Here is a 17,960-nt window from a genome sequence, read left to right on the forward strand (position 1 = left end):
CAGTGCCAGCATCCCATACAGACACCAGTTCAAGTCTTTCTGCTCCACTTCCAATCCAGCTCCTTGCTAACGGCCTGGGAAAAGCAGCAGAAGATGCATGGCCCTAGTGCTTGGGCCCCTGCCACCCATGTGGGAGACCAGGATAAAGTTTCCAGCTCCTGGCTTTGGCCTGGCCCAACCCTGGCCATTGCAGCCACCTGGGGAGTGAACCATTGGATGGAAGATCTCCATCTGTCCCTCTCTCTAATTCTTTCAAATAAACAGATAAATAAATCTTTAAGTAAAAGAGAGAAAAGAGAAGCAAAAAGACAGACAGATCTCCCCTCCACTGGTTCACTAGTCAAATGGCCCAAATAATCACGGCTGGGCCTAGTGAAGTCAGGAGCCTGGAACTCAATCTGAGTGTCCCACGAGGGTGGCAGTGACCCAATTACTCGAGCCATCACCTGCTGCTTCCCAAACTGTGCATTAGCAGAAAGACAGAACTGGGAGTGGCACTGGCACTTGAAGCCAGGTACGCCAGTATGGGACACGGGTGTCTCAAGCAGCGTCAGTGCTTGCCCCACCATGCCATTTCTGAAGTGCTGTTGGTTATAAAGGGGCCTTAACGTTTCAGGTATCCATCAGGATCCCTGGGACTCATAACCCCTGTAATAGAAGACTAATGGACTGAGAGTACTTCTCTGATTGCTCACTGAACAGTCAAAAATCCCAAGAGTAAGAATAGGGTGCCCTGTGTTCAGTGTTTTGGAGAAATGCCTGTGCACCAAAATTACCTGGGGGAAATTAAAAAAAAAAAAAAAAAATCCCTAGTCTGATGCCCAAAGTTTCTGGAATGGATTTTAAAAACCTCCCCAGGTGACTGACATCCAGATCTGGAAACCCCTGGCCTAAATGAGTGCTTCTCAACCCTCTCTTCTTTTTATTCAAACAGTTGGGGGTAGGCAGTAGCATTAATCCAAATTAATCCAAACACCAAGCTTTATTCTAGGCTAATCCAATCACCTGGGAGCATTTACAACCTTGGCCTGGTCTCAACCCAAGCCAGCAAGGACTTCTAGGAAATCCAGGGAGTATTTTTTTCACATGTTCTTGAATTCTTTGCAGATAAAAATTCGTGAAGTCTACATATCTTTGCGCATGTTGGATTTCTCCGGATTTGGTTTTCTCTGCTAAGCTGACCTCCACCCCCACCTTGGGAACACCCTTCTGAGTATGCCCACTCCATTCTGTGCTTGGGGGTACTCCTGGTCCTAACCAAAGGCCCAGGTTTCACAACAGATCTGGTGGGGCAGTGACCTCACCAGCTGTGCTGGTGCTGGAGACGCTGATCTTGCTTTAGGCGTGCTTTGGAGATCTGCAGTTCTGTCACTTGTTTGCAACTTCCCAATGCAGTTGGAAGCAGCTACTCTGGCATCCTGACCTTTTCATACTTTGGTTGCCCAGATCCTTGCTGTAACAGGGGCCTGTGATTTCAAGTGATCAGATAAGAAAGCTATTGTACAACTGCCTGCCAGAGATAGCTCATTTCCTAACCAACACTCACAGCCTACCCTATCTCCCCTGGTAACTCATCCCAGTTCCCACATCGCTGTGGGTCTTGCTCCCCGTAACACCAACTGTCTGATGCCAGTTACTTAGAGACCCTGACTACAAGCAATAACATGAACTTCATCTGAGAACACAAGGGCTGCACTGGAGCAGGAAGGAGTCAGCGACTGGCAACCTCCCAACAGCAGACCCCCATTTAACTCTATCCATTATTTCCTCAGGAAGGAAACTCAGGTGCAGAAGAAACCTCCCATTTCTTCAGCTAAGTGATTCCAGAAACAATTAGTGAATCTCTCATTATTAAATGCGTGAAGTGGGTTGGCAAATGCTGCATTGACAAGGATTATTTTAAGCTTAATAGTAGGAAGCAAAAGAGAAATTTTACAAAATGAATCATTTGGCTCATCTCAAGGCCTGTCAACCTCGTCAACTCTGGTGAGCCACGTGATTCTTCGCTGCAGGAAACAAAATGTGGACTCTGAGGTATTCATTAGTAACTATTTTTTAAGATGTACAAGACTTAGGAGTTTTAAGATCATTTCCCTTTAGTGTCTTTGTTACCTGAACAAAGATCAATGTCCAGTGCCTCACAGGAAGTTCAGCTGCACTCCTTACTTCCACCCACTAGATGCCAGTAGCAGTCCACTCCCAAAGCTGTTCTGCAAAAGTCTCCAGTCACTGTCAAGCATCTCAAATCAGTCACTTACCTGATAAAGAGGCTTCTTTAAAACCCGATCAGCAAAATCTGTATTTTTAGTTACTGAAAGATGATCCATTCATTAATGTTCTAAAAATCTCAAGTTTCATATATCACATTCATAAAGAACATAAGAAAGAGCAATCATGTGGAAGATTTAAGTCAGTTATTATGGAATTTGCTCATAGATGCAGTTTACACACAAATGTTCTAATAGTTTTTAAAAATTAAGCATCTTGGGTTATATAAATTAGTAACAAAAAATGTTTTAACAGTATTGCTTGTAATAAACTAGCAGTTTATACCTTCTGTTTTTTTTTTTTCACTTTAAAGACAAGACCAAAATTAACACCTCTGGGTGTATATTTTTCAACCTGAAAGAATCAAACAATAGTTGTCACTCTAAAATAACGTCAACACAGCAAATATTACCTTTTGAATATTAATGGTTTACAGCAAAACAAGACAAAGTGAAGTCTCTTAGACTGGAGTCAATATGAAGTACTGCCACTGAAATCAATTATGAACGCTTTTATGAAAGATGCCCGTAATGAAGTCTGCAGACTTAAATACTGACAATGATTATTCAGAATTAACTTTATGCAACACTTGAACATTGGGCCGAGCTGGAATCTATAGACAGTTTTATAATATTCATGGGCAATCATATTTTAAATGCGCAGGAGACTACTGTTTTAATATAAAAAAGGAGATATAAAATCATTTTAAGTACTTTGAACTGTTCCAAAGCCACAAACCAGAGACCCAAATAACTTCAAAGATACTGAGACTGCTGAGGCAAAAATTCTCAAATGTGTCAGTATTTTTTAATGCTGTATACATCAAATTATAGCAAGAAGACAGGTATAAACAAGATGCAGCTCTTCTGTTTTCATGGACAGAGCACTGAATTACAGTAAACCGAGTTTATGTTCCACCATCAAGTGTGGTTCTCCCATCAGTTCACTTTGTGATGGATCTGAAAGCAAACAGAAACAAACATTTCCAAAGATTCTGAAAAAAATAATAAATTCAATGATTTTCTACTTACATGGAAATCCAGAACAGTCAAAAGTAATCCAAAGTAACAGAAAACAGACTAGGAGTTGCCTGGGGCTGGGCGGTAGCACTGCCTGCGAAGGGATCAAGGAACTTTCTGGGGGCAGTGAAAACATTCCCCAGCTTGAGCATGCATTAACCCCTGCACTGATTCTATAAGGTGGATACAACATGATATCAACTGTGGTAAGAAAAATCCAAGGCAACAGCGAATATTTTCCGACTACATCTATTTGTGTGGAGACACAGAAAAAGGTCTGCCAGGACACAGCCTAAAGCAGCAGGTAACTGTGGAATGAGGGAAGGGTTAATGACTGAGTTTCTAATGTTGTAAGAATTATATTCTTGGAGCTGGTGCTGTGGCACAGTGGGTTAATTCCCTGGCCTGAAGTGCCAGCATCCCATATGGGCGCTGGTTCAAGACCCGGCTGCTCCACTTCTGATCCAGCTCTCTGCCATGGCCTGGGAAAGCAGTAGAAGATGGCCCAAGTCCTTGGGCCCCCACACAAACGTGGGAGACCCAGAAGAAGCTCCTGGCTCCTGGCTTCAGGTCGGCGAAGCTCCTGCCGTTGCGGCCAAATGGGGAGTGAACCATTGGATGAAAGATCTTTCTCTCTCTCTCTCTCTCTGACTTTCAAATAAATAAATAAATCTTTAAAAAAAAGAATTCTATTCTTACAGAGAATATATTCATTTATGTAACGACAACATCCTTTTAAACTACTTTTAAGCTTCTGACTTACTTTAATAAAGTACACACTTATGAAACACATCATTTTTGATTGATTGTTCTGGTGACAGAACACCACGTGAGCAACGCGCCGGCCTGCAGACTGGAACCTCTTGTCAGCCTCCGCTTACTCATCGTTAAGTGAGGGATTGGAGCGCAGGACAGGCCCTTGCCAGCACCAAGAAAGTCTGCATTTGACTTGCCTTGATCTTCTCCACACATGCTCTTCCCCACCTGGTAAAGTGTGCAGAACTGACCTGGCCAAGCACTTCACCCACAAACAGGCAACAATGTCATCATCTCCGAACTTTAATAGCCTTCAGACAATGTTCAGGTGAACAAATGACACCCTCGTGGACTCACACTGAATTCTGGGTCCAAGGTGCTGAGGAAAACGTGGTCAGCAAGCACTTCACACCCTGACTGTGGCTCCAGCACCTTAGCTGGCACCAGGACACAACAGTTCTGAGACAAAGCCCAGTTCTCAAGAGGCTTACATTTAAGTTGAGGAGGACAAATAGCAAACATAAGAGAAGGATTATGGGAAGAATGAAGGTGAGGTAAAGTGACGCACAACTAGGGACTACTGTCGGTAGAAAAAAGCCACCTTTCAGCTGAGAACTGAACACTGAGGGGAAACACTGCAAGCAGAAAGCACAGCGAACACAAGGCCCTGAGGTGAAGCCACAGTCACCTGCATACTGTACAGTCAGGTCCCACAATGGGGGAACCACCCCCAAGGACAGCACAGTGGCCCCACAGTGATCAAAATCACCTACCCTGGGGAGGGATCTTTCCAGCTAGTGTCTGTCTACCTCACAGATGCAAGGAAAGACAGCCAGGTGCCTAGTGATCTCTCCAAACATGAAATTATACCACATCCACAACCCTGCTGCACAATACTCAAGGGTTTTCATTGCGTCCCGAATAAATTCCAAACTTCTTTTGCTGGTCTGCAGGCCTGAGCTCACGTGTTCCCTGTCTACGTTTCTGACCTCATCTTATTCCCCTCTCTGCACTCCGCTCAACACCCCAGTCCTACGGGTCTTCTCGAAGCGCTCTTATGTGAGGGGTAGACGATTCTCGGCCGGCCTCCCACAGTTCTCATGTCTGCAGAGGCTGGCTGGCTCTGTTCGGGACTCTCTTCAGGGCAGCTTTGAAGTGAGCAGTCTCAGCAGGCAGAGCAGCACGGGAGAGGCAGGTTTACTGCCTGTTCTAAGAGCACTCACGTCCCTCTCTTGTAACGAAATACACCCTACACGCAGGCCTCACCTGCCCTGAAGGAGGTGGGGCTCAGGGAGCCAATGGAAACTCTGGTCATCTGGCTACTGCTCCTGCTTTGAGCAAGAAACTGCTCTTCGACTCCAGGGTCTTGTGTCTGCTGCCAGCATCCGTGTAACCACAGCAGGCTGGCTCATCAGCCTGTAACTGGAGTAAGACCCCACGCCCTGCGGTTCTTGAGCTATTCTCAGGACGGAGACCCTGAACATGCATCGCTTCTTCTGGCTAAGATATTGCTCCCTCGGCTAGCAGTCCCACTAACCCGTTTACTCTGCACGAACGACCGCACGTGTTCCATTCCCAGAGGCACCGTCTCTCCTAACACAACAGCACCCTTTGTATTCCTCGGGTTTACCACAGTGGATAACCGTGTCTGTTTAACATCTGCCTCTCCCCTGGAAAGCACAGATGCTTGCTGTCTCCTCAGAGCACTCCCCGCCCTGACACATAAGTACTTGATGAGTAAGTGCTGAGTCTCCCTTCCTTTACAGAAACTTACGGAAGCAGAGTCTCACATGGGCTCATTTGTAGAACTAATTAAAAGTATATGTAAGCATTTACATCCTTCCTAGTTTTATATGAGGTCTAAATTCAATGCAATAAGCTTAGGAATCCCACGTTTTCCTTTACTCAAAAATTCCCTCAGGGAAGACTCTGAAAGAGGAGGCCCTCTAGACTTCTGTTGTGTCCACAGCGTTTCCTTACCGGACATCAGCAGCCAAGCAAAACGAATTAGACTTAATCCTGCTGGGCTGCTCTTTCTCCTGCTCCGCTGGGAGGTAACACACAGAGGCAAGATGGGGCAGGGCTGTATTTGTTTATCTTCCGCAGGACCAAAGAAATAGAGGATGCTGCATGCATTGTTCTTGCTTAAAAGTTATTCATCTCTACATAACCACAGTCATTCCAAGTATTTTGTGAAAAGTGAAAAATTCTTCTTTTTACTCACCGCTCACTTACATTTGGGGGCTATGTTTAAAGAAATCTTTTATCGTATTTGTTCCAGTCACTTTAAAATGAGACTTCTCTCACAAACAAGAATACTGAATATCGTATTAGGAATATCGTATTAGGCTGACATACCAGAGTTGATGCTCAGGACATGAATATATGATGAGCATTACTTCACTGAAATGACTATCTTAGAATATCACAAATAATCTTCACTTTTAAAAAATGGGGAACAGCTGTTGCCATTACATTTTCTCTTACTGTAGATTCTGCTTTATTGGGCTGTTCCCACCTTATATATAACATGAGTTCCATAAAAAGGTCTGAATGATACTTACCATTAAGGATATCTTCAAATCCAATAGTCTCATCATTACCTCTCAAAATATCCAGTGAGAGGTTTGAGCTTGTAAGAAACGGAAGACGCTGAACCTTCGGGAAAAGAATGAAAGGGCAAGGGTAAGGGGAAAAAAATACAAGTACAATCTAATTCCATGTTCTTCATTCTGAGTCACAAAACTAAGTCAAATATCAAGTTACTTTGTGGAGAAAAACACCAGCTCATATTTTAGATACCAAGTTTCAAAATATCTCTCTCTAGGCTAATTCTTTGCCTGCGGCGCAGGCACCCTGGAGTTCTAGTCCCGGTTGGGGGACCGGATTCTGTCCCAGTTGCTCCTCTTCCAGTCCAGCTCTCTGCTGTGGCCTGGGAGTGCAGTGGAGGATGGCCCAGGTCCTTGGGCACCTGCACCCACATGGGAGACCAGGAGGAAGCACCTGGCTCCTGGCTTCAGATCAGCACATCGCGCCGGACGTAGCGGCCTCTTGGGGGGGTGAACCAACGGAAAAAGGAAGACCTTTCTCTCTGTCTCTCTCTCTCTCTCACTGTCAACTCTGCCTGTCAAAAAATAAATAAAATATCTCTCAAGGAGCCGGCACCATGTAGGCTAAGCTGTCACTTGCAACACTGGCATCCCATCTCAGAATGCCAGTTCAAGGTCTATCTGCTCCACTTCTGATCCAGCTCCCTGCTAATGCAGCTGGGAAGGCAGCAGCAGATGCCCTCCTGGGTGCTTGGGTCCCTCCACCCATGTGGGAAACCAAGGATAGAATTCCTGGCCCCAGCTTTGGCCTGGAAATTGTGGGTATTTGGTGAGTGAGTCAGCAGATGGAAGATCTGTATTGCTCTGCTGCCCTTCAAATAAACAAATAAATCTTCAAGAAAAAAAAATTCTCAAAGCTCTAGTGAAAATGCCAACACTGTAAAACTGTAGCTTTTATTGACTTAATCTTGCCACATCTACAAATATTTTGAGGCTTTGCTCCTGTCTAGGAAAACCAGAGCACACATCACATAAAACACAAAATCACAGAGCCTAACATTGTATCTCATTTCTGACATACAAGAGATGATCAAATTCCTAAAGAAATTTTGACCCTGGGGCCAGCACTGTGGTATAGTAGGTTAAGCATACTCCTATAGAACCGGCATCCCACATGGGCACTAGTTGGAGTCCCAGCTGTTCCACTTCCAATCCAGCTCTCTGCTATGGCCTGGGATGGCAGAAAAAGATGGCCCAAGTGCTTGGGTTCCTGCACTCGTGTGGGAGACCCGGAAGAAGCTCCTGGCTCCTGGCCTTGGATTGGCCCAGTTCCGGCTATTGTGGCCCTGAGGAGTGAATCAGCAGATCGAAGACCTCTCTCTCTGTCTCTCCCTCCATCTGTAACTCTGCCTCTCAAGTAAATAAATCTTAAAAAAAAAAATCCTGACTCAGTGAAAGCACTGTTTTACTTAGTAAACAGATTAGTTCACTTTGTAGACTGCTTTGAACTGCTTCAAGTAATCAACACACCTCCTGCAGACTGTTATCTACGTACAGGATAATGGACAGAAGCACAGGCTCCGGGAGCAGAAAGATGTGGGTTCAAGTCTGACCTCATCACTTTCCCAGCTCACGGATTGTGCAAGTTACCTGACCCCTCTCAGCCCGCTTCCTCCTCTGTGAAACAAGATACTGTGGGGTGGTGCAGTACATAAGTAGTCACTGGCACATGGCAGCTCCTCGACAAACTTGAACGCACCTAACCAAGTTTCCAGTTTCTCTGTTCTATTAGCTATCCAGCAGTTACAATTGCAGATAATATGGGATATTGCCAGAAGACTACCAAGAGAGCAACAGGTGGTTCAGGGTCAAATGGTACTAGCATTTTACAGATAATCATACCTTTAGAACCTAAGCAGGGAGTTATGCTCAGAGTTTCCCCTCATTCCAAAAAAAGGTATCCAGACTAAAGATGTTATTTTCAATAAACGTTGGCCTACAGATTTAAATCTTTGCAAGTGTGAAAAAGGGCGGAGGGAGAAGGAAAGTTGGGGGGAGGAAGAAATGAAAAACAGGAGCTTGTAAACTGCACCAGACGCAAGGGGTCTGGCAGGTGGTATCAGAGGTGCCGCCCAGAGAAGGTGTCACGTGCAGGGAAGACAAATGGGCATGGGGTGCAGCAGGCCAGATGCTGCTTGGGATGCCCTCATCCCCTATTGCACTGCTGGGTTTGAGTCCTGGCTCCGCTCCGGGTCCCAGCTTCCTGCTCATGAAAACCCTCGGGAGGCAAACAGGTAATGACTCCATTACTTGAGTCCCTGCTACCCATGTGGGAGGCAGACTGAGTTCCAGGCTCCTGGCTTTGGCTTGGCTGAGTTCAGCTGCTGCAGGCATTTGGGGAGGGAATCAGTGGGTGGGAGCTTGCTTACTCTCCCTCTCTCGCTCTCATTCTCAGCCTTTCAAACAAACAAACAAGCAGGAGGAGCAAAAACGATTATACATCTCAACAAGCAAGAACTGCAAAAGTACAGGGATCCAGGGATCAAGAGAAAAGGCTCAGAATTCCGGGCAAAGATTTTTGGATCACATGGGATTAAAACTTAGGTCCAAAATATGAGCAATACGCAGCTGAAATCCAAGCGACAGGAAATCAAAGGGGAAGCTGACAATTCTGTGCCACGCGTGTCATTTCATTTCTTCTTCAGAATAACCCCATGCTGTTCTTACTGCTCTCTCCACTTCACATTAAGAACAAGGAAAAAACACGAGGTTTGGAAAGGTCTCTTAACTCACGTGAATTTTTAAGACCGGATGTTGGAGCCAAGATTCAGGCCCAGGTTATTTTGACTTAAAGCTTCGTGCTTTTTAGAGCTTTTTCTTGGAGGAAATAAAGTAGCTTTCAGAAGGATTTAGCCAATACAATTAACGACACTAATGGAATTTACTGAAAGAATTTTAACTAAGTCAGAGAAAGGAATCCACACTAGTAGCAAACGTGCAAAATAAAGAGGTGAAAGAACATAATCAGGAAATGTCAAGTAGTTTAGCAGGGTACGGAATATGGTGGGAAGGAAGGAGAAGCCAATTTAAAAACACCAACTGTTAAGGAGTTGCCTTTTATTTTAATGGCAAAATGGGAGAGTGACTTGATCAAATTTCTGTTTTACAAAGATTATTTCCACTACAGAGTGTGAACCATGAAGCTGGAAGGGTAAGTGTTAAAATAATCTAAACGAAGCACACCAGGGGTGAGAACCAATGTTAAAATCAAATAACTAACCAGATATTTAGGCTTGGGGGAGGGAGTGGGCTGGGACAAGGTACTGGGTAAGAACCAAGATGAACAGTCCCCCCTCTGCCTCAGGCAGAACCTATCTGCACGTGGTAAGGAGTATGTGAGCAGTGAGTTACTCTGTACTATGCAGTCAGATGTGAGGTGCCTGTGGAACCTCCCTTAGGAAAAGCCTCTAGGTTTGCCGCTCCTGAGGATTTTAACTGGGGAAACAGCAGCATATAAATGCTAATGACTACAGCTGTATGAACAGGAAGGAAACAGGGAGGGAAGGGGACAAGGAACCTTCAGAGACACCTGATAATGAAGTTCAGAAGGACAGCGGACATCAGGAAAAGTGTTTCCAAAGCCAAGGAAGAAGGCAGGCGCTCAATTAGTGCCAAGTGCTGCAGAGAAACCAAGTAAAGCAAGCAGGGAAAGTCTTTACTAGTTAGAAGCAGCTTCCTTGGTGTGACTGATGCGAGCCAGAACACAATGGGTAGAATGAAAAAGGGGTGAAGGACAATAGAACAATGAAAGAAGCTGCTAGCAGGGATTCAGGTTTGATACAATTCTTGTTTTGCTTGAAAAGACTGTAAGTTTCAAAGACACAGAAATGCTGCTGCTGAGACAGAGCAAGAGGGAGGTGCTGAAGGTATCCCTGAAGCACGCGATATGGCAGAAGCCAGAGCACAGGGCTGGGGATGATTCTCACACACTTGGGGAGACACACTTAGTCCTTCACCACAGATATAGTCAGCTATACAGATTACACACTCGGCACCTCTACTTGTACCCTGAGAGTCATCGCAAGTTCAGTGGAACCCACAAAGAGCAGAAAAACACGAGGGCTGCTACTTGAGAAGCCAGCATCCTATATCGGAGTGCCACTTTGAGTCCCAGTAGCTCCACTCCTGATCCAGCTTCCTGCTAATGTGACTGGGAAAGCAGCAGAATACGGCCCAAGTACTTGGGCCCCTGCACCCACATACAGATGTGATTCCTGGCTCCTGGCTTCATCGTGGCTTTGAACCAGCCACTGCAGCCATGTGGGCTAAAAACCAGCAGAAGGGAGATTTTCTTTGTCTCCCCCCTCACCCTCGTCATTTTGCTGCCTTTCAAACAAGTAAATATATCTTTAAAAGAAATCCTCAATAAAATATGAAGGTCTCCTTAAAAAAAAAAGGCAGAAAAACATGAAAATAGATAGATATTTTTAGATACTGAACCAAAAATTAGAGTTTTCCATTTAGTGACTTTTTCCTCCATGAAGAATCATGGTCACACCCTAAAAAGGGGGAAAGGAGAACAGCTGCATGGGAGCTGAGGGAAGGCTTGAATAGCTGTTATGTCATGGAAAAGTCCTTATGACCACAGGATACCAACACCCTGAACACGTGCATAACTGAGTCCACACACTCACCTGCTGCACGGCCTTGAATTCCATTTGTAGTTTCAGTGGAGCAAACAGACCCTGGATGTTTCTCAGTGTGGAAAAGTTCATTTTATCTTGGTTGAGCTGGAACTACAAATGACAATGTAACTTTATAATGTTCAGCTTTCATAGTTGGCAGTGATACATGTATAACACAATACTTACTTAAAGGATTTTTATACCAATAACAAAGTACCCAACTTTTGACACATTTTAGAACACATGCATATATTTGAAACAGCAATAGCAGTATACTTCCAGTGTAAAATGACTAAATTTTAGATTCATAAAACTATAGTGTATTGGCCGGCACCGCGGCTCACTAGGCTAATCCTCCATCTAGCTGTGCCGGCACACCGGGTTCTAGTCCCGGTCGGGGTGCCGGATTCTGCCGGCCGCAGCGCACTGGCCACGGCAGCCATTGGAGGGTGAACCAACGGCTAAAAGGAAGACCTTTCTCTCTCTCTCACTGTCCACTCTGCCTGTCAAAAAAAAACTATAGTGTATTACATATTACAAGTGTATTTACAAGGCATATTCATTATTTAAGTAACTTTGAATAGAAGCACTGCAAAGCAAGTAGAGAAAAGGCATAAATAATTTGGAATGCAGAAAATATAACATGCACTAATAAAAATTGTGAATTACTGAGTATGAAAGTGCTGGGGCATAGCTAGTTAAGCTGGGACCTGCAGTGCCGGCATCCCATATGGGATCTAGTCCTGGATGTGCTACTTCTGATCTAGCTCCCTATTAATGTGCCTGGGAAAGCAGCAGAAGACATCCCAAGTGCTTGGGCCCCTACACCCACGTGGGAGACCCAGTGAAGCTCCAAGATCTTGGCTTTGGCCTGGCCCAGCCCCAGCCATTGCAGTCATTGGGGGAGTGAACCAACAGATGGAAGATATCTCTCTCTCTGAATACATTCACCTTTTAATGTGATATTAAAACCACAATTATCAACCAACATACAAATTCATAGAACATGCAGAATTAGGCTCTGTGGCAAAATACAAAACAGACCAAGGGGCCGGTACCATGCTCACTTGGTTAATCCTCCGCCTGCAGCACCGGCATCCCATATGGGCACCGGGTTCTAGTCCTGGTTGCTCCTCTTCCAGTCCAGCTCTCTGCTGTGGCCCGGGAGGGTAGTAGAGGATGGCCCAGGTATTTGGGCCCCTGTACCCGCACAGGAGACCAGGAAGAAGCACCTGGCTCCTGGCTTCAGATCAGTGCAGCACCAGCAGTAGCGGCCATTTGATTTGGGGAGTGAACCAACGTAAGGAAGACCTTTCTCTCTCTCACTGTCTATAACTCTACCTATCAAAAAAACACACACACACACACACACACACACACAAAACACAAACCCAGACCTACTGGTCTACCCTAGAGGAGGTTACAACGCCGTGAGAAAAACATTACATATAGGTCAGGGTTTCTCAACTTTTGGCAACACTGACATTTTAAGCCAGGCAATTCTTTGTTTGGGTTGGGGGCTGTCCTGCGCATTTTAGGGCGTTCGGAGGTATCTCTAGTATCTACTCAATCATTACTGGTATTAACATCCCACCCGAGTCACACCACTTGTGATAATCAAAAATGTCTCCAGCCATTGCAGCTTCTTACATACGAAGTCAGGTTCATCTTCCTACAAATGTGTAACTTGCTGTATCTGGACCCAGATGCAGAACTTCACACTCACCCCTATAACTTTTTCTGAAAGTTTCACCTTGGCCTATTGGTCCATTTTGTCATCAGCAACACAGTTCAATTATTCCTCGAAATGAACTACTAGGCTTTTCCCCAAAAAACCTCACTTATATTTCTGATGCTCTCCTCAAGTCTTTCCTAGTAGTCACCCTGCTCTCTGAGACATGTAGAGGCTCAAGACCCCTACCTAAACACTCCCTGTAAACCAACAATTCCTTAGTCACCGCTCAGTACAGCTGTCAAGCAAATCATTCTGCTCTGCAGCCCTCTCAGTCAGCCCACAATCCGCCCCTTATCATCATGCTTACCCTGTCAGATCACTCCTCCCCTTGATGAACTCATGTGGTAATTTGATAAAAGAGTGAATTAAGACTACCGTTTTTTAAGCTCACTTAGGTGCTGGAAATCACCACTTACTTTAGTAAACAGTCACGGTCACCTCCTTAGTAACCCACTAAGAACACTGCCAGGAACCAATGCTACCACAGATAATCTACATTTTTTCAGTTTTATCCCTTTTAGAAATGTGGACTATTTCTCCACCTTCCTCAGAGGTGATCAGCATGGTTTTAAAATCATACGTGCTCATATTCATATGCATGTAAATCTCCTCTGAGCCTGAAACCTGAATGCAATTAAAGCAAACTAAGAGCTCCTTGATTTTCTTATCTGAACCACAACTGCATAATTACATCATGTATTCTACTCTTTCTTATAGAAAAGTATTTCCTTTTGCTAAAAAGGCAAAAACAAAACAAAACAAAGACCCCAACAATAAAAACAACAGAAAACAGCCTTGACAATATTTCAGTTACCTCGGTCACATTTTGCCATCTTTCTGTAGTGATCTACTCCTTCTTCTTGCCCTAAACATACTCTAAAACATTTAATTTGCCTTTGGAACATCTACATTTATTATCTCCTATGAGTGGGAGTGGCTTCTGAGTACACACCTGGTAAATACTGGCCTTAAACTGTTCCAACGTCCCCTCCTCTACAAAGCCCTCCAAAGGCCCAACGCATGGGTGGCTGCCCCATTCCTGGCCCTCTTCAGCACATTATGAAGTCTCTTCTCAACTGCTTGTCTTCCCTATTTTTTTTTTTTTTTTTTGACAGGCAGAGTGGACAGTGAGAGAGAGAGACAGAGAGAAAGGTCTTCCTTTGCCGTTGGTTCACCCTCCAATGGCCGCCGTGGCCGGCGCACTGCGCTGATCCGATGGCAGGAGCCAGGAGCCAGGTGCTTTTCCTGGTCTCCCAAGCACCTGGGCCATCCTCCACTGCACTCCCTGGCCACAGCAGAGAGCTGGCCTGGAAGAGGGGCAACCGGGACAGAATCCGGCGCCCCAACCGGGACTAGAACCTGGTGTGCCGGCGCCGCTAGGCGGAGGATTAGCCTAGTGAGCCGCGGCGCTGGCCTGTCTTCCCTACTAAAATGTATATTCCATAAGGAAGGGATTATGTCACATCTGTGCACCTACTGTGCCTGGTGGATATATTCCTTACTAACTTTGAGAGGCACAACCTGAGAAAGAGTTCAAGGCTAGAGATATGGCTTTGGAGATCAACAGTAAAAGTATCAAGGGAAAAATGCATAAGAAAACACAAGTATCAGATGAGAAAATTATTCTGAGAGGAATTGAGAGGTGGACCAATCTTTAGAGATGTACATAAAAAAGATAGGAAAGGATGCATAGAAAGGGACTTTTAGTAAAACAGTATAATAATTTGAAAGCCTACCCTATAAGGAGGTGGAAAATAAGACCTCATATTCTTCACAGTCAAAGCTTTAGCAGCAGAATTGTTTTACTAAAATGAAACCATCCAAGTATCAATAAAAATAGGCAACATACTTACATTTTTTTCTGATAATTCAAGAGGGTGACTGGGCAAAAGTTCATTTTTCACACAAGAAAAGCTGGAAAAAAAAAAAACAGAGACAGTAAATATCACAGTACTAAGATCAAAACTGTACACATCAAGGGTCTGACCAGAACGCCAGGATGCGAGCCAGCTACTCGGGTGGGATGAAACTGCTCTGTACTGCAGCTGTGGAGACAGTTCCAGGAATTCACACGACTACACACCAAACTATCCTATCCTGGAACGACCAGCTTCTTCCACCGCAGGAAACAGCCCGGACTCTTCCCTAGCCCATGCTGTTACTGTTTACCACGTCCCAGATCACACACACACTTACGGTACAGCAAAGTATTTAAAGAATATTATAAAGTATGTTTCACAGACGCATTTCACTCTAACAAAGCTGAAGTCACAATTTCTCCACATACCCTTTCCGAAGAAGATCGTGACTTTCAAAGGGCCCACTCGCTGAAAGTTCAGTGACTGGAATACTGTCCTTCAGCTGAGATCCAAGTCCTCTGGCATTCTACAACACAAATAAAAAAACACTATTATTAAACACAAAACAGATACTAAGCACACATACACTGAACACTGACAGAAAAAAAAAAAAAAACACTGTTTAAGCAGTAGAAGGAAAAGATAAGGTCTCTGCCCTCAAAGAGCCTATAGGCAAATAATTACAGGCTTTGAGCATTACTGCAGAGGGGCATGTGTGGTGTAAGAACCAAATTTCGGGGTGGAGAGGACTCCTGGACTGCCAAACTGAAAGGCATTCCAAGAAAAGAAATAACAATATGCATAAAAGTATGAAAATATTAGTTCTCCCTCAGCATCCATGGGAGATTGTTTCCAGGACTCCTTTCAACTACCAAGCTCTACAGATGCTCAAGTCTCTAATATAAAAAGGTGCACTATTTCCAAGTAACCTATCCATATCCTCCCCTAACCTTTAAAACCATCTCAAGATTACTTATAATACTTAATACAATGTAAATAGTTGTTATATAACATCGTTTAGGAAATAATGACAAAGGAAAAAAAAAGTCTGTACATATTCTGTACTGTACAGACATAATTTTTTTCCCCTAATATTTCTGACCCAGCATTGGCTGAATTTGAGGATGCAGAACCTGGGGACATGGAGGGTCAACTGTGTAAGAGAACAAGCTACAAGTAGTCTGGAATGACTGGCCAAATATCTGGATGAATGGGGCAGAAGTAAGGGCTGAGAATATGAAAAAACGGTAAGCCTCAGATGCACAGAAATTTGGGTCTTATGCAATTGAGTCTCAGAAGGCTTACGTTATGATCATGTTTGCTTTCACTGGCAACAACGCTCCCTTAGGTTGGGATGTTTAACAAAGAAGGAAAAGGTTGAGGACTGAATCCTGGGGAATATCATTCCTTACGGACAAAGAAAGAGCCAAAGAAATGGGATTAACAACAGCCAGAATAGCTAGAAAAGAGAGGTCATAGAACCAAAGAAAAAGGGGGACTTTCAGGAAGTCTTTAGCTTCTATAAGAGGCAAGCACTAACTATAAAAAATGAATTTATCTAATCAGGATAGGATAAAACAAAATAAAATCTGATTTGCAGGGAATTACACTGATGCATAATCAACTACACTTCTGCACTATAAAACTTGCAATCACCAAATACTTACTGGGCACCTTTTATGTATTAAGTAACCTGCTAGGTGCTGAGAACATGTCTACTTCCCAAGGGCTTAATCTAATAAAAACAAGGTTAAATAAAATGTAGTGTGACACAGGTAAAACACAGGATGCTGACCTTAAATCACGACTTTTCAAGTACAATAACCCTGCAATTTTGCGGAAAAACGTGACATAGCTACAGGCAGTTGGTTAATGAGTCTGATATACTATGCTGGGCGAGCTAAGAAGCCAACATCTTTATTCATTCCATGACTCACACGTATTTTATTTGGCCAGATATTTTATCTGGTCCAGACTCTCACAAATGGAGGATTCCAACAGCAGTCTAGGAGGTCCTGCTATCTTACACTCACTCATTTTCCAGGTCTGCGCAGCAAGGCTTCCTAAAACACAGCGCCCCTTCCACTAACAACTACTACAGAAGTTTTCATTCATTCACCAATGTCTGCAGGATAAAGCCCAGAATCCTTAGTCCAGAATCGAAGGACTTGAACAACAGGTTCCAACTCCCCCCCTACAAGCAGTCATGGTGGATTAGGAAAAGACCCTGGCAAACTAGGAGTAACTCTGATTCCCACCCCTCTCCCCCCCACCCTTGCATACTCTCATAGGTGTTTGTGGAGTAAAACCGGGTTATACAAATGCGCTCTACAATTGTGGTTATCAACCAGCTACAAGGGCCGGGGATGTGGGCGGGGGCCGTGGCTTGCAGACCCCGGGCTAGCGGAGGTTTTCCCATCAGGGACGGTGTAGTCTGCGGCGCCACCCCCACGGAACGTTCCTGCTCCGCGTACCCACCACGGGGAAGGGCCCTGGGCATGCTGGGAAGGCGCAAACTAAGCGAAAAGTCGGACAGGGAGAAGGGACAGGATAAAGCCCAATCGCTGCTTCCAACACTAGCGTCAGACCCGGGCCCGGCGACGGCCACCATCCGCCCCAACCCCGTGACTCGACAGATTCTCATGGCTTCCGAGGCCGGCCTCATCCCCACGCTACCGCCGCCACTACCGCGGGACAGGCTGAGGGGAGCGATCCGTTGCTGCCTGGCCATTCTCCCGGGGGCGCCTGGCCCTCGGGCTGCCCAGGCACTCACTCACCATCTTCAACCCGCTCAGCGACGAGCCTCAGCCCCGTGACGGTCAGCCTGCCCCAGCGCTCACTTCCGTTTCCGGGGGCCGCCCCGCTACATCCGCCGGAAGTGCGTCCGTCCGGGCGAGGAAGGAAGAAGGGCGCGGGGTGCGGGGAGGGAGCCGCGCGGGGCCCAGGCTCCCACGCTTGCTGTCCCGAGGGAGCAAGGGCCAAGGGCGCAGTAGGGTGTGGGCTGGGAGGAGGGCGGGTTCGGGACGAGACGTGCGGCGGGGAGGGAAGACGCGGACTCCGCTTTATTAATAGCCATTGCCGTTTGCACA

General features: G+C 45.3%; 1 protein-coding gene across 1 annotated transcript; it reads right to left on the reverse strand.

Annotated features, from left to right (window-relative positions):
* Positions 1 to 3,053: 3,053 nt before the first annotated feature.
* POMP (proteasome maturation protein) lies at positions 3,054 to 17,705 on the reverse strand. The gene is made up of 6 exons (XM_008275217.5): positions 17,649 to 17,705; positions 15,300 to 15,397; positions 14,866 to 14,926; positions 11,287 to 11,388; positions 6,608 to 6,701; positions 3,054 to 3,227 (listed from the first exon to the last, which is right to left on the reverse strand). The coding sequence occupies exons 1-6, from the start codon at positions 17,649 to 17,651 to the stop codon at positions 3,160 to 3,162; spliced, it is 426 nt and encodes a 141-aa protein (XP_008273439.1). The 5' UTR covers positions 17,652 to 17,705; the 3' UTR covers positions 3,054 to 3,159.
* Positions 17,706 to 17,960: the final 255 nt, after the last annotated feature.

This window comes from Oryctolagus cuniculus, chromosome 9 (assembly GCF_051225735.1).
Source record: "Oryctolagus cuniculus isolate XC-2025 breed Fujian yellow rabbit chromosome 9, ASM5122573v1, whole genome shotgun sequence".
NCBI classification, from domain to species: domain Eukaryota; kingdom Metazoa; phylum Chordata; class Mammalia; order Lagomorpha; family Leporidae; genus Oryctolagus; species Oryctolagus cuniculus.

What these genes read in the sequence shown, in the direction of transcription:
- POMP (XM_008275217.5), bottom strand. An exon ending in TTGAATTATCAGAAAAAAAT is followed by an intron (nt 11,389 to 14,865) that starts GTAAGTATGTTG and finishes TGTCATTTGTAG; the next exon opens with TTCCAGCTCAACCAAGATAA. An exon ending in ATTTGAAGATATCCTTAATG is followed by an intron (nt 3,228 to 6,607) that starts GTAAGTATCATT and finishes GTTTGCTTTCAG; the next exon opens with ATCCATCACAAAGTGAACTG.